Source organism: Populus nigra, chromosome 1 (genome assembly GCF_951802175.1).
Source record: "Populus nigra chromosome 1, ddPopNigr1.1, whole genome shotgun sequence".
NCBI lineage: Eukaryota > Viridiplantae > Streptophyta > Magnoliopsida > Malpighiales > Salicaceae > Populus > Populus nigra.
In genome coordinates this window covers 25,352,539-25,368,809 of record NC_084852.1, presented here as the reverse complement: position 1 = coordinate 25,368,809, position 16,271 = coordinate 25,352,539, and the positions used below count along the sequence as shown (strand labels likewise).

The window sequence follows — 16,271 nt, the reverse complement described above, 5'->3', positions numbered from 1 at the left end:
TAGTTAAAATTAATTTATTTTTTAAAAAAATTAAAATAATATTATTTTAAATTAATTAGAATTATCCAACACCGTCTTACTAATTTTTTCAAGTGCACGAACACACATAAACTATCATAAATTAGAAATGCAAAATCACCGAAACTTACCTACCAATTTAACAATGCTGCTAAACTAGTAGTACAAAATTATGAAAAATGAGCCCTGTCCAGAAACAATAAACTGCGATCATTCAATGGAACAGTACCATGACTTTAGCCATCACCATAGCATAAATGTATCTACCAGCAAGTTGATGAGGATTAAATTCTAGCTGTAGCTACTACGTGTGCCTTAAGAAATGAAGAGATTTTAATTCATGCGAGGGCTTCTTGTGGCGCCAAGTAAGCATCGTATGTGTAATGAGCAAAAAAGGTGGCAATGGAGTGGGAGCGGGAGGCGATGGTGGCTGCCTGCCTGCTACCTTTTGCTTTTGAGTTGCGACCACCCTGCACTCCCTCTACCTTTTTGAATTCCTTTTCAACATTCTTTTCTACTCTCAACTTCTTTAATCCAACACTAAGATATATGTCCATCCTTCTTTAGATTAAAACGACACTTCCATTCTCCATTCTGGCTAGCTCATACATTTCTTCTTCTATCCTCTCTTTCTCAAAACCATCACATTTTCACTTGCTTCCTATATTCATTCTCATTCTGAAGTTTATTTGATGATCATATAATAATCTTTTCAATATGGTAAGCTCCCTGATCATGGTTTTTTGTTTAATTCATTCTCCATTCTTTGATTTGCAAGCACAATGTTGAAATGATTTAATTTATGCTCTTCGTCTTGGATGATGATCCAGGGAACTCCAGTGAACATCATAGTTGGATCCCACGTGTGGATAGAGGATCCTGAGGAAGCATGGATGGATGGTGAAGTTACAGAAATCAAGGGCAGAGACGCCACCATAATCACCACAAATGGGAAAACTGTAAGACTTCTTCCTGTTAACTTGTATCATCCAATCTCTTCCATACTAGTTCAGATCATCATGTAAATATGGACTCTGAGTTTGAAACCATCTATATTCTAATACAAGGATTTTCTACTGATATAGTTGCAAAACTAAATATCTTTGAGATTCAGGATCCAAAGAATGACAAGAGATCCATTAGTGACCCTACATGTGTGCTGACTACTCCTGTATATTGAATATCTTGGACAAATCTGACTCTGCTAGCAATCCAGCACATCACGAAACTTTAATGCATGATATATACTTTTAATGTCTACATGATTCGAAATGAATACTTGTATACATAGGCCATCGACTGATGTTTAACTTTAGATTGAAGTTTTCTTATGAAACAATGAGACAACTGTTATAACATATGCTAGCCGTTGCAATAAGGAAAGGAGACAAGCTTATATATCACTCATACAATATCACTCTTTCATTAGTTAAACTTTCCTGAGTCTGGAATTGGTCAAGTATTTATGCTACATTGTTATGTTTTGAGCTTTCTTCTAAGAGACCAGCCTACAAGATATGAACTAACTAGATGAAGTTCGAAGTGTTGATTGGTATTAACATGAATTCATTGTTGATTCTTACCTCAACTCCAGGTAGTTGCTGATATTTCAAGTATATATCCAAAAGACACAGAGGCTCCACCAGCAGGAGTCGATGACATGACGAAATTAGCATATCTCCATGAACCAGGAGTCTTGTATAACCTTGCTTGCCGGTTTGCACTCAATGAGATATATGTGAGCCAACATTAATTGATATAACTGATGTCACCATAATTATTATTTTTATGAATTAGTCTTGAAACTACAGAATATAGATTCAAATAAAAAGCAGCATACTGATGAGCAGTGCTGAAATAAACAGACTTACACTGGGAACATTCTAATAGCGGTGAATCCTTTCCGGAGACTACCGCATTTATACAACATTCACATGATGGAGCAGTACAAAGGAGCTGTTTTTGGAGAGCTAAGTCCACACCTTTTTGCTGTGGCAGACACTTGTTACAGGTATACTGATAGAGCAAAAAAAAACAAGTTTAATTTGGTAGCACACCAATTCATGTCAATTGATTAACATGCATGGGCTGAATATAACATATTTTGTAACTAATATATATACATATATAAACACCTAATATCATCACTTGAAACATCAGAGCAATGATAAACGATCAGGGAAGCCAGTCCATTTTAGTAAGCGGGGAGAGTGGAGCTGGTAAAACAGAGACAACAAAGATGCTCATGAGATACCTTGCCTTCATGGGGGGGAGATCTGCGGGTAATGAAGGAAGAACAGTGGAACAACAAGTTTTGGAGGTAAGTTGAAAACTATGACAGTATCTTGCCTTTTGGATGATTCAACTACTGAACTGATTGAATGAAGAGTCATACTGATTTCCACTTCAGTCCAATCCAGTATTGGAAGCATTTGGGAATGCAAAAACTGTCAAAAACAACAACTCGAGGTGAAATTTAGATGCTTTATCTACGTTCTACTTTGTTCTAAAATTTTGTGTTTAACTCATAAAAATTTGGGTGGTCAATCAGTCGATTTGGAAAGTTTGTTGAGATACAATTTGATAAGAATGGGAAGATATCTGGAGCTGCAGTTCGTACTTACCTTCTTGAAAGATCACGTGTTTGCCAAGTCTCTGACCCGGAGAGAAACTACCATTGTTTTTACATGCTCTGCGCAGCACCACCAGAGGTGATTTCCTGACAACCATGCAAGAATTGTTGGCCTGGCCCTTCAGGAAAAGCTATCTGACTGATGTTCCCTTTCAGGATGTCGAGAGATTCAAGTTAGGGGACCCAAGAACTTTCCATTATTTGAACCAAACAAACTGTTACGAAGTAGCAAACGTAGATGATGCAAGGGAGTATTTGGAAACCAGAAATGCAATGGATATTGTCGGGATCAGCCAGGATGAACAGGTATGTACTCTTCCCATTCATACGGATGGTTTAATGGATTATTTATATCTGGCAATTTAGTGTAGAGATACACATTCCAGATTGACAAAGGGAGGTTCCTCTTTCGCAGGATGCAATATTCCGCATAGTAGCTGCAATCCTCCATCTCGGAAACATCAACTTTGTCAAAGGGAAGGAAGTTGATTCTTCTAAACTTAAGGATGATAAATCACACTACCATCTTCGAACAGCAGCGGAGCTACTGATGTTAGAACTATGACTTATTGTACCGCCAAAATAAAAATAAAAATACTGCTGTAATATCTAGTGATGCCACTTTGCTATCTAACAAATTAAATGCTTTAATTTAGGTGTGATGAGAAGGCACTGGAAGACTCACTTTGCAAGCGCGTCATAGTGACTCCAGATGGTAACATTACAAAACCTCTGGACCCAGCTTCAGCCGTCTTAAGTCGTGATGCCATGGCCAAGACTGTGTACTCAAGGCTGTTTGATTGGTAAGAAAATCAAACTCATTCATCTGACCAGTAACTTTATTCTCGACACTACAATATGCAAGCAGTAGCAGAAGTGCATTTTATAATTTGTTCAGGATGTTTTGCAAGTATATATGTACTTCATCCAAATCCTGGACATAGTTAATGTTTCCTCAGGAATATGATTTCTGCGAAAAAACTGTTCACATGATAGTTCTCTAACATTATTCCAGTTTCTCAATTATGCATTTGGAATTAGTTTTTATCCCATCAAAATAAGAAATTAACAAAAAAAGAGTCAATTGAATGTTCAGGATTGTGGATAAGATCAACAGTTCAATTGGTCAAGATCCTACTGCAACAAGTATAATCGGAGTCCTTGATATTTATGGCTTTGAAAGCTTCAAGATCAACAGGTACGTAGGAAACTATATATGGAGTTATTTTCAAATAATTATTTTAACAGGAACATCTAATCATGTAATAAATATTGTAGTTTTGAGCAGCTGTGTATCAACCTAACGAATGAGAAGTTACAACAACATTTTAACCAGGTAGGGATAAGATTCCTTTGCATGGTTTCGACCATCTCTATAAGCTTCTTCTTCTTCTTCTTATGCACACATGGATCTCTATCCACAGCATGTATTCAAGATGGAGCAAGAAGAGTATACAAGGGAGGAAATAAACTGGAGCTATGTAGAGTTCGTAGACAACCAGGATGTTTTGGATCTTATTGAGAAGGTAAGAGTGTTGCATTTCAAAGTAAAATATTCTATTCATGAAAAATTAACACTGTTTTTATGTCCTTGCCTGCAGAAACCAGGAGGTATAATAGCCCTTCTTGATGAAGCCTGGTATGTGAAAAGGATATGTCTAGTTGTGAAATTATTTATAAGGCTGTTTGTCTCAAGAAAAATAATTTTTAAAATTTGTTCATGTTTATTTATTATTAAAAAAAATTGATCAATAAAAATTATTTTTCTGTTAAAAAAATTTGAATTAATTCCAGAAAAGTATTTTCCTTTTATCTTGAGTAGAAAATATTTTTTAAAAAGTTATGAAAAACTCAAAAATTTCTTGTTATTTATTAATTATATTAAATTTGATTCTCAATCTTTTAATTATAATATATCTTTTTTCTTTAATTTTTTTTTTAGAATTTGATTTTTATATCAACTTTGGTTTTTTTTTATTGTTATTTTTTTTATATCACTTTCTTAATTGAAATATTTTATATATCAAAATTGATCTCTATTCTTTTGATTCTTATATATTTTATTTGAAATAATTTTTGAAATTGATTTTTTTTTTAATTTCATCATCTTTCAAATTTTTTATCTGATTCATTTGGTATCCATTTTTTTATTGTAATTTATTTTATTTGAAATAATTTATGAAATTAGATTTTTTTTTTAACTTCATCCTCCTTTAATTTTTTTATTTGTCAGATTTGGTCTTCATTCTTTTAATAAATTTTTTTAAAAAAATTAAATTATTTTTCAGCTCATTTCTTATGATATAACCAAATACTAAAAAATATTTTTTAACTTTTTCTATAACACTACAAAAATTCAAAAAATAATATATTTTATATGAAAACTACTTAAAGCTCAAGGAATTATATGTTAGTGAAGCTACTGTGACCCAAGGCAGTTAAAATTGTGGACGCTACGTAGCTACGTAATATTAATTAGGGGTGATTATTTTTTTTTTAGTTTTTATCTAAAAAAGTAATTAAATTGAATTTTAAAAAATAACCGAAACTGGTTCAAATCGACCGATTTCGGTTTGGTTTGGTTATTTTAGGACAAAAACCAAAACCCAACCGACTCATTTTCAGTTCGATTCAGTTATTTTATATTAAAAACCAAAAACTATATTATTTTTTAAGGTCTTTTTTGTAATTTTTAATGGGTTTGATTTCGGTTTGGCTTGGTTTTTTTGGTTCGGCTCGGTTTTGTTCGGTTTGGCTCGGTTCGGTTTTTTTTGTTTAAGGCTTATTAAACCGATACCGAACCGACCGGTCAGTTTTTTAAATATTTTTATCAATTTTTTTTCACAGTTCGGTTTTTTCGATTATTTTTTTAATTTTTCTGGTTTAATCAGTTTTTTTTATTTTTTTTCATGCACCCATCATATTAATGGAAAACAGAGCGAGGAAACTATGTGATTGTAAGCGATGTCATAAAAAGCTTGAAGTAAAAAGCTACAGAAATGTAGGTGAATGTTATGAAAGCAAGTGGAGCATTTCTTTTTAAACGTCTGAATACTTGATCTAAAGAAAAAGGAAGTGTAAATCCTTTAATTTTAGACCCATCTCCTATATTAAAGAGATCAAAAGGGTAAAGAGCAACAAATAAAAGCTGAATCATTAGATGTAAGGGTGAACGTCTCTGTAATGCAGCATGTTTCCCAAGTCAACTCATGAGACATTTGCACAGAAGATGTACCAGACATATAAAGCTCACAAACGCTTCAGCAAGCCGAAACTTGCTCGAACAGACTTCACAATCAATCATTATGCGGGAGATGTAAGCAATGTGTTCAGATCTTATTCTTGAACACCCGGCTAAATGAGGTATATTTGTAGGTTTCTAATCGTTGAGCCATTCTGTGAGCAGGTTACTTACCAAGCAGATCAGTTTCTTGATAAAAATAAAGATTATGTTGTAGCAGAACATCAAGCTCTATTAGATGCTTCCAGGTGTCCTTTTGTTGCTAACCTTTTCCCTCCACTACCTGAGGAGACATCTAAGCAATCCAAGTTCTCTTCAATTGGTACCCGCTTCAAGGTAAGCTTGTCCGCATGAAATAGCAGCATCCTGTATGATACAGAAAATAATTCAGACCGTGACTGACACTTAGCTTAAAATGAGCATCCAGCAACAATTACAAGCTTTAATGGAGACATTGAATACAACAGAACCGCATTACATAAGATGTGTAAAGCCAAATACAGTACTAAAGCCTGGAATCTTTGAGAACATCAATGTCTTAAACCAACTAAGATGTGGGGTAAGATAAATTCACTTGGTTCCTTATTGAGGACATGTAGCTTTGATTCTCAATTTTCTGATTGGGAAAAACATTTGTTTCCTAACTATTTATCAAGTTTCTCCGATTGATAATGATTATTCTAATGGATTTTACAACAGGGAGTACTAGAGGCAATTAGGATAAGTTGTGCTGGTTATCCAACCAAAAGAACATTTGATGAGTTCCTTGATCGTTTTGGAATGTTGGCTCCTGATGTTCTAGATGGGTATGAATTCTAGTGCGGTTACTTGTCATTTGGCATAAAGCATTTGTGGCACAGAAGCCTCAAAGTCAGGACTGGAATGAGAGTAATGAACTGTTTAGCTAAAAAAATTATTTTGAGCAGAAATTGTATCTTATCTAACAGAAGCTGACTGCAGTCGGTGACAGCTGAGTTAGAATATCTACTCAGCTGTTCTTCACTAACTATTCTCCAAAACTCAAAGTAACTTGAACTTCATATTAGTCCAACCATAACATTCTCTGTTTCTTCTGGGCAGATCTGATGAAAAATCAGCATGTGTTGCCGTCTTGGACAGGATGGGTTTAACGGGCTATCAGGTATGTTTGATCACGATATATATATATATATAAAAGAGCAATGTTCATAAACTATGTAAGAAGTAAAAAACAAAATATGATGTGCTATTGTAACATTCCCCCCCTGAATGCTTCATTTAGATTGGGAAGACAAAGGTGTTCCTCAGAGCTGGGCAGATGGCTGAGTTAGATGCAAGAAGAGCTGAAGTTTTGGCTAATGCTGTCAGGCGTATCCAGAGACAAATCCGGACACATCTGACCAGAAAAGAGTTCATCACCCTAAGGAGGGCTACAATTCATTTGCAGAAACTCTGGAGAGGTTAGCTCTCTTTTCCCCAAGTAATTAAATCTTTCCCTATAAAACAAGGAGGCAAACAGACCATCCGACTGAAGTAACTTGCACTGATGAGGAATGGTTAATTAGGTTTGCATGTTATACTTGGGCAACAGAATCATGCCATTCTAAAATAGTTGTGCTTGAGTTGGTCGAATTCTTTATGATTTTCTATATAAAAGTCAGATTTTGTGTCCATGACTTGATCCCAACTGAAAATGAGCCGGACCACCATTTGAAATCCTTGCCTAGAAAGAATAGAAGTCAGAAGATGACAATTCTCTATTTGCCTTGCCTCTTGTGCAGCACAACTTGCACGTAAGCTGTATGAACAGATGAGGAAGGAAGCAGCTTCTATCCGTATACAAAAGAATGTCCGTGCTCATGAAGCAAGAACATTTTACACTAACTTGCAAGCATCAGCAATAGTCATCCAAACTGGAATAAAAGCAATGGCAGCACGTAATGAATACAGATACAGAAGAAGAACCAAGGCTGCAATTATTATTCAGGTGACGCACTCTCAGGATGAGCTGCGGACAGAAGTTGTAAATCACAGGGGATCAAGAAGCATGTGACTAGAAATAGAATGAAATGAAGAGCTGAAAATTAAGAAAATATAATGCCAACAGGAATAAACATGAGATCAGATAAACATGGGGGGAAATGGCATTTGTTCGGATTTTCTTTCTTTCTTACTACATGCACAAGAATTAGCAATGCCAAAACATTCAGATGAACAATTTCTGACTAATAATTTTCCTATCTTATCATAACTTTATTTTGTTAGACTCGCTGGAGAAGATATTGTTCTCTTTCTTCGTATAAGCAGCATAAGATGGCAACTCTAGCATTGCAATGTCTTTGGAGAGCAAGGACAGCCAGGAAGGAGCTTAGAAAGCTCAGGATGGTGAGCTAACTATCTGTAGCAATTTAACTGCAATTCTCTACCATTTCTTGACATTCAACTATTCTATTGCACTATAATTACAGTCGGTGTTTTCACAATAGAAATAAAAATATACTGATGCAGGCTGCAAGAGAAACAGGGGCACTTAAAGAAGCTAAGGACAAGCTAGAGAAGCGTGTTGAAGAGCTCACATGGCGACTAGAATTTGAAAAGCACTTGCGGGTATATTTTACGTTCAAGTGCCAAAAAAGTGAGAATATTAGGAGAGTAATAGTTTTATCGTGCAACAAAAATGAAATGCGATTTTTTTGTTTTACAAAAGCACCATTAAATTTAGAAATGAACACTACTCATCAACAAATTTAAATGGCATTTCACTTACAGTGCAGGAAAATTATCACCTACAAATTGAACACATCCTACATGCATCCTTGCATATGTTGATTCCACAATCAGTTGTCTAAACAGTCAGTTACTCCCCCAAAATGCCCTGAGCCAAAAACTTTAAACTCTAGTTAAGAATGTAAGGTTGTCAAGAAATTTGCTAAAAATTTTCATGACATTTTTGTTTTTTTTGTTTTTTTGTTTTTTGTGCGTGTAGCTTGATCTGGAAGAAGCTAAAGGGCAAGAAATTGTAAAGCTGCAAAGTTCATTACATGAAATGCAAGGCCAGCTAGATGAAGCCCATGCCGCAATAATCCGGGAGAAAGAAGAGGCAAAGTTAGCTATAGAACAAGCTCCACCGGTCATTAAAGAGGTGCCGGTTGTGGACAACACCAAGCTGGAGTTACTCAAGAATCAGAATGATGAACTAGAGGTAACTTCTGACACAGTTCAACGACCTAACATCACATAGCAGTATCAATGCATTACATTATGTTGCTTTGATTGACAAATTTGACATAAGTTGTAGCTTTATACGTCATCATAAATAATTAACTAGGGTTGAGACAGAGAATTCTTAACAATCTATTTTCACTGTGAGCCAACATGTCACTGTGCTGGAAATATGCCAAGCAAGTTTTCTCTTTGTTTTGCTACAGGTGATAGAAGTTCCAGGTCAGAATCTAGCATGCATTAACAACGCAGATGCAATCTTATTATTGCACCGTGAATGATAAATATGGATTAAGATGTAAATGATTTGATAACCGCATGACAGAATTTTACAGAAGGAGAGGCATGAATCTCCCTACTTAAAAATTTACAGAGAGGAAGATTGTTACACATATGTGACAAAAAACCATCTCAACCCAATAATTTAAGCTATTAGGTGAAGTTCCAGAATATAATTTATATTATTTTCCAATACACCTGCTCAAGTGAAAGCCTTTTGGGCTTGAAACTTATATAGGCTCACATTATCTTATGCTTAATTTTTATCACATAAATGGAGGTGGTGAGATTTGAACTTAAGACCACTTGGTTATCAAGGCTCTGATACCATGTCAAAAAATTATCTCAACTCAATAATTTAAGCTCTTAGATAAAATTTCAGGATATAATTTATATTATTCTCTAACAATATGATAATATACACAGACGAGTGCACACATAATTCTAATGTTCTTTAAATGGATGATATAATTTTTATTCTGAACGCGTAGAATGAGCTAAGTGAGCTGAAGAAGAAGATGGAGGAATTCGAGAATAAGTGTTCTGAACTAGAGAAAGAAAGCAAGGCAAGAACTAAAGAGGCTGAAGAATCACACCTGAAAACGATGACACTTCAAGATACCATTGAAAGGTACTCCTCCATGGCTTTGTTACACAAGCACCTCTATGATCATTATCCAGGGTGTACTAACTCTTTATGATTTTCAGATTGGAATTAAATCTGTCCAACCTGGAATCAGAGAATCAGGTTTTACGACAGCAGGCTTTGGATGCATCAGAAATTGAGGGTCTCTCTGAAGAATTAAAAATGTAAGGCTCAGTCACATGATTAAACCGGGAGAATTCATCTTTTCCCCACTCTCTTCGTTTCTCTCCCATACAAATTAGCTGGAAGGGAAAACTCATGATGAGATGCAACAGAGTTCGGCTGATAGTACAATTGATGAGTGAGGAAAGGGATATCTGCACGTGTGTGTAATGGTGGATCTAATTGTACATGGAAGAAAAGGTTCTATGACATAACATCATACAATTAAACAAATCATGGAAACATGGCATGTTGTAGATTATTTAGCAAGAGTTCCTGGAAATTTGATTCGGTACTAGAAATTGATTCAGTTCTGTATGGTCAAGTTGAACTGGTTATACAGCATGTCAATTCACCATGAACTTTCTGAAACCGTAGCCCAATTATCAAACTACTTATTCTCATAAAAATATGAAAGCTTCGTATCCTTTTATCCAGCCTCAAGAGCAAGATTGCAGAGCTGGAGTCAGAGAATGAACTCCTCCGCAAACAACCAGCAATTGTAGAACAGATGACTCCTGAAATATTTATGCCTCGGGTCAAGGTATCTTTTCTAAGATTGTCCTTTTCCTTAGATAAAATTTATCACATAGTTTGTCATTTAACCTTGTATAATGATTTAGAGTTTTGAGAATGGTCATGGTCATCAAAGAGAAGAAGAGCCTCAAAGGACAAAGGTATGGCCACACCTTCCATGAACACATTTCCAGAAGAAAATAGATACTTCCATGAATTCATCCCAGACCTAATGATAAATTTTGTTTCCAGGAATCTGAGCCTCCCATCTCCCTCTTAACTACACAAAGATCCCTAACAGACAAACAGCAGGTAGCCAGCTGGATGCTGAATTCTTGCAAATACCCAGAAAAAAAGTCCAAAGAGCATCGCGCATCGATTGTGTAATTGCTGGAAAGAACATTCTGATATTTCTTCTCTATGAACAGGAAAACCATGATGTACTTATCAAGTGTCTTATGGAAGATAAGCGGTTTGACGAGGCCAGACCTGTCGCTGCTTGTGTTGCGTATAAAACACTTCTTCAGTGGAGATCCTTTGAAGCAGAGAAGGCAACTATTTTTGACAAGATTATTCACTCAATCCGATCATCAATAGAGGTAGCATTCTTCAACCAATTGAAGCATATTAACCATATACAAGGAAATTAAAGTACTATCAGTTAATTGTGATACTGATTTTCCATGTTGTGCTATTGAAGAGTCAAGACAACATCACTGATCTAGCATACTGGCTATCAAGTACTTCTACCCTTTTGTATCTGCTTCAAAATACTCTTAAAGCAAGCAATACAAAGAATGTATCTTCACGGCGTAACCGAAACTCGCCAGCTACCTTATTTGGTAGAATGGCGCTGGTAAGTTCTATCAAGTTAATTCTTTAGTAACATCTAATTCAATGACAAAATCGTAATACTCGAACATGCAATATCAGGGATTCCATTCATCTTCAGTTGGCATGGGAATGTCAAGTGGTTACAGTGGAATGGTGGGAAAAGGAAATGAACAATTAAAAGTGGAAGCTAAGTACCCAGCACTGCTATTTAAGCAACATCTGACTGCATACGTTGAGAAAATATATGGGCTGATCAGAGACAGTGTAAAGAAAGAGATTGGTCCATTTCTGAATTTGTGCATCCAAGTAAGCATATTGAATAAGAGTGAATCACATCACAAAGCAAGAGCTGAATCATTTACTTGAATGAACAGGCTCCAAGATCAATAAGAGCTATATCAATAAGAGGGTCATCCAAAAATATCCATTCCAGTATTGTTGCCAAACAGCAATCATCAAATAAACACTGGCAAAGCATTGTCAATAAGCTAGATCATACATTGGGCATACTGTCAGAGAACCATGTAAGAACGAACCTCCTTTCTAATAGGTTTTTCAGACTTAAGGTCTAAGTGCAGAGACTGGCAAAGGAAGTGTTTATCGCCTAACGTTTGGAAATTTTCAGGTCCCTCCAGTGTTCATGAGGAAAAACTTTAGTCAGGTTTTCTCATTCATAAATGTACAACTTTTTAACAGGTAAGAACTTTTCTTTTTTTTATTTGTCATGTGTTTAACTATATGTTCTCATTCTATGCTAAAACTCTATCCATATGGTTGACCTGGCAGCTTATTGCTTCGTCGTGAATGCTGCTCGTTTAGCAATGGAGAATATGTAAATGCCGGTTTGCAGGAATTGGAACAGTGGTGTCGTAAAGCATCAGATCAGGTAAGCAAAAGAACAATTAATATATAATTAGCAACGCAGAAAAAAAGACAATAACTCTAACATCTTGTTATTTATTCCATAGTTTGCAGGATCATCATGGGATGAACTCAGACACATAAGGCAAGCTGTTGGGTTTCTGGTACATCTTCTAGCAATCCGAAAAGGCCTTTATTTCTTTCCAGAATAGTGCATTTGATTTAAACTAACTAATGATTTGTTTTACTAATATATGCATGTAGGTCTCGCATCAAAAGGCTCAAAAATCCTTAGAAGAGATCACAAATGAACTCTGCCCGGTAAGTAAGTTTGCACGTAGTAAATAACAGAATTAGAACTGTGGTATAATATAATTTGTTGATTTTCTTTTGATAGATGTTGAGCATTCCACAAATATATCGCATTGGGACCATGTTCTGGGATGACAAATATGGAACTCAGGGATTATCTTCAGATGTAAGCAAAGAACTCTCTCTTTTACTGGTTTATTCTTTATTTGGAAGTGGGCTTCATTAAGAAAAATTATAAATGTTGCGTAGGTGATTAGCAAGATGAGAACACTGATGGCAGAAGATTCAATAAAAATGCCTAATAATACATTCTTACTTGATGTTGATTCAAGGTATGTATGATGAAGAGTGACAATATTTTATCTTCTCATGACTACTAATCTTCATTGTTTAAATACTAATCATTTGGTTTGGTTTCAGCATACCTTTCTCAATGGAAGAGATATTCGGATCCTTGAGTGCAATTCGTCTATCTAACATGGATCCTCCACCGCTGCTCCGTCAAAGACCAGATTTCCACTTTTTATTGCAGGAAACACAAACGGAAACAGCCTGCCTTTGATTTCATTTTTCATTTATTGATTTATTTGCTTATATACAGTTTGTTTTGCTTCCAAGGGGTGGGTGAGGTGTGACAGTGATTTCTACTTTTGCAATTCTTTTGTTTGTTGATCACATTCTCATCAATTTTTTAATGTACATGGGTTTTTGTCATCACAATGGTTCCTGAAAAAGGAAGATTTTTTTGTATCAAAGAAGAAGAAGATAATAACATTTCGTGATGTTTCTATATTTTCTACGTTGAAGCTTGTAAGATGACAACACCAGAAAATGATTACAAGCAGCCACCAAGGATTGAAGTTGCAAGAATCAATAGTGACAATGTTAGCATGTGACAGAGAGACAGCGCAAATGTCTTTTGTTGTGATTTTCTCTGCATATTCTGCTTGGTGAGTTCTTCATAAATGGATCGGATGACCAAACCACCCACCACATTAAACAAATCAAAGCTTATCCGTCTTTAGTATCTTCTTGATTGGCTTCCAATTCACTAGCATCAATACATAGTTCATCACTTAAGGTGCACTTGGATGCATCGCAATTCATCAATCTTGACCCATGATGAATTGATTGCAAGAAATTGAAATAAGCATACTTGATGTCGAACTGCATATCATACCCTGCCACGCATCCTTGTATGTTAGCATTGTGTGAAATTTAACAAGAAAAAAAAAGAGCCAAGAAATACTTGATTCTTACAATAGTTTATGGCAATAGTGCATCCATTGTCATCTGGACTCTGTCGAACATGATGAAACCACATACTTGGCCTGCATCAACTTCACGAGTTTAACCTTGATATTATGATGGGTTCATTATGCAGCACGATAGCCATGCCGCATTTCCCTCTAAAAATCACCCAAAACATTCACTTGTATGAAATGTATATCAAAGTAAATTTTTCTAATAATGGTATAATACAAAATAATGTAAGTGAAGCAAATTGAACAAGTAAATGAAATCTTTCTTACAAGTAGAGAATCTCGCCAGCCTTGACAGTACAATGAAAGGGTGTCGGACCATTGAAATACAGAGGAAATTTAGACATTTCAATCTCCTTAGTCTCTGGAGATGGATAAGGATTCACGCTGCACCATGGCACATATCTCAATGGCTTCTCCAACTCCAATCTAAATTCTCCACTGTCACTGGAATAAGAATACTGAGCAGCTGGGAAATCTTGAATGTACATGCGGTGCATGTCAGTAGGAGGAAGTAGCAAGAATTGCTTCTCCCCCGAAACAACAGCATACAGATTCTCATAATGGTCCTTGTGGAATGAAGTTTCAGATAAATGGTTTCCAATCCACAGATTCACCGCCTCCGGAAGGTAGCCTCCCAGTGCCTCAGTCGCCCATGGGATGTGGGCATCGCAGTCTGAAGCCAATGCCGAATATTCTTCCCGGAAGCAGTCATTCTGCTGCTGCAGGTATGCCACCAGATTTTTTCTTTCTGGATTCAGAACAAGATCAAGTGCACAAGGGAAAGGAACACGCTCCACGTGAGCAGAGGCGAAGCATATTTCTTCTTTTTTTGGGTTTTCTAGGGGAACAAGGGAATCGGCACGGCCATCTGGGGTGAGGTGAAGGGAGACGATGGAATTGGAAAGGGTGGAAGAGAGGTAAGAGAGACTAGGCCAACGGGTGAGAGCAGGCCAGTGGGAGACGGCATTAGAAATGATGCAAGGCTTGTTAGGGGATACAAAGTCTCTTAGGAATTGGAGTGGGGTTGGGGCTGAGTCTAGCCGTTGTATTCTGTTTCCCAGGCTTAGCTCCCTTACTTCCCCCCACAGCCCTTCTAGCAATCTTTCTCCCTCCTTCAACATTCCACTTTTCTTGTGCTTATGTCTGTCTTATTACATTCCGCCTTTCACCACTCTTTGTGCAAATCACTCTCACATGCCAGAGTCCTTGTCAACCCAAAAATAGAGCATGTTTCTACAACATAGAACACGGTGTACATGCATAAAGATCACAGTCATACATAATCAAAACCTTGAATTCTTCTCATAATTTCCAGGATATCACAAACTCAATTAATTAAGTTAATCATTCCTTAAACCTCACGTAATTCCCGAATTGAAAACGAAATATAAATTAATAAAATTCAAGACAAAAGTAGACTTTTACTCCATTTTTCTCAACAAAGTTAATTCATGGAATAACTACTGCTACTTGATTTTGCCCTAAATTAATAAAATTCCCAAAAGAAAACAAGACTTGATGTCAAACCATCCCACAAAATACAAATGTATGTTTCTATATCATAACTTGACAAGCCCATCTACTTTTCTTTCTTTTAAAAAAAAATAAAAAAAAGCTTAATTAATAGTAAATCAAAGAATCAGAAGCACAAGGGAAAGAAAGCTTGCCTTTGCGTTACCGTTACCGTACTGAGTTTTGTTTTAGAAGCCAAACAAAGAAAGAATGAATCTTTTCATGGTGGCAGCTCTGCTACTATTTATTAACAATACTTGTAAAAGTTGGGGTTTTCGAAAAAATAGCAGTGCAAAGACAGAGGCGCAGCGCACGAGATATTGAAGGAGAGATTTCTTTATTTTAAATTAATTTGTTTTAGTATTTTTATATTGTTATAATAAATTGATATTAAAAATAAATTTTAAAAAATAAAAAAATTATTATTCTAAGAAAATTATAAAACATGGAGTGGGATAAGAAAAACTGAAACATCGTAATTAAATAAAATATTTCTTCGAAATCAGTTTATTAAATTTATATTGAGTTTGAAAAATAAAAAAAAAACATAAATAATATATTTTTTCTTTTATATAAAAATACTTTTTAAAATAAGTAGAAGATTAAAATTATTTTTTAATATTTATATATTTATTTATTATTATAAATTTAATTTCCATTACAAATTGAATATACAAGTTCTTTCTTTTTTAAGTTAAGAATATAATATTTTTATGATAATTTTATGATAAATACGTAGTTTTCACTCTAGAGAAAAGGAAACTAAGAAAAGAGGAAAGAGATCAAGCCAAA

At 35.4% G+C, this 16,271-nt stretch overlaps 2 protein-coding genes across 5 annotated transcripts; one reads left to right on the top strand and one right to left on the bottom strand.

Annotated features, from left to right (window-relative positions):
* Positions 1–465: 465 nt before the first annotated feature.
* On the top strand, positions 466–13,501 carry LOC133667926 (myosin-12-like). Of its 2 annotated transcripts, XM_062087649.1 has the most exons (40): positions 466–738; positions 849–977; positions 1,613–1,756; positions 1,884–2,029; positions 2,179–2,338; positions 2,429–2,487; positions 2,570–2,729; positions 2,807–2,956; positions 3,066–3,202; positions 3,307–3,453; positions 3,747–3,848; positions 3,929–3,986; positions 4,075–4,176; positions 4,252–4,289; positions 5,840–5,966; positions 6,057–6,227; positions 6,319–6,450; positions 6,591–6,697; positions 6,972–7,032; positions 7,153–7,330; positions 7,652–7,857; positions 8,136–8,255; positions 8,379–8,477; positions 8,857–9,072; positions 9,863–10,002; positions 10,080–10,181; positions 10,618–10,723; positions 10,803–10,856; positions 10,948–11,007; positions 11,124–11,294; positions 11,396–11,551; positions 11,629–11,835; positions 11,904–12,053; positions 12,155–12,225; positions 12,316–12,415; positions 12,498–12,554; positions 12,655–12,711; positions 12,788–12,868; positions 12,952–13,034; positions 13,123–13,501. In XM_062087649.1, the coding sequence occupies exons 1-40, from the start codon at positions 736–738 to the stop codon at positions 13,262–13,264; spliced, it is 4,689 nt and encodes a 1,562-aa protein (XP_061943633.1). In that variant the 5' UTR covers positions 466–735; the 3' UTR covers positions 13,265–13,501. The 2 variants fall into 2 exon arrangements, with proteins under 2 accessions (XP_061943633.1, XP_061943624.1); XM_062087640.1 differs by lacking the exon at positions 466–738 and having other exon boundaries at positions 837–977.
* Positions 13,426–15,817, bottom strand: LOC133667952 (lysine-specific demethylase JMJ32-like). Of its 3 annotated transcripts, none has more exons than XM_062087669.1 (4): positions 15,635–15,814; positions 14,235–15,200; positions 13,963–14,033; positions 13,426–13,883 (listed from the first exon to the last, which is right to left on the bottom strand). In XM_062087669.1, the coding sequence occupies exons 2-4, from the start codon at positions 15,086–15,088 to the stop codon at positions 13,714–13,716; spliced, it is 1,095 nt and encodes a 364-aa protein (XP_061943653.1). In that variant the 5' UTR covers positions 15,089–15,200; positions 15,635–15,814; the 3' UTR covers positions 13,426–13,713. The 3 variants fall into 3 exon arrangements, with proteins under 3 accessions (XP_061943653.1, XP_061943660.1, XP_061943668.1); XM_062087676.1 differs by having other exon boundaries at positions 15,646–15,814; XM_062087684.1 differs by lacking the exon at positions 13,426–13,883 and having other exon boundaries at positions 13,975–14,111; positions 15,635–15,817.
* Between the last annotated feature and the right edge of the window lie 454 nt (positions 15,818–16,271).

Bases quoted from the DNA above. Each gene is read 5' to 3' on its own strand.
- LOC133667926 (XM_062087640.1), top strand. From the start codon at position 837: ATGATGATCCAGGGAACTCCAGTGAACATCATAGTTGGATCCCACGTG. The intron at 10,182-10,617 runs GTAAGGCTCAGT...CCTTTTATCCAG, and splicing joins CTCTCTGAAGAATTAAAAAT to CCTCAAGAGCAAGATTGCAG. The intron at 12,226-12,315 runs GTAAGAACTTTT...TTGACCTGGCAG, and splicing joins AATGTACAACTTTTTAACAG to CTTATTGCTTCGTCGTGAAT.
- LOC133667952 (XM_062087669.1), bottom strand. From the start codon at position 15,088: ATGTTGAAGGAGGGAGAAAGATTGCTAGAAGGGCTGTGGGGGGAAGTA. The intron at 14,034-14,234 runs GTAAGAAAGATT...AAGTTGATGCAG, and splicing joins GCTGGCGAGATTCTCTACTT to GCCAAGTATGTGGTTTCATC. The intron at 13,884-13,962 runs GTAAGAATCAAG...GATGCGTGGCAG, and splicing joins CACTATTGCCATAAACTATT to GGTATGATATGCAGTTCGAC.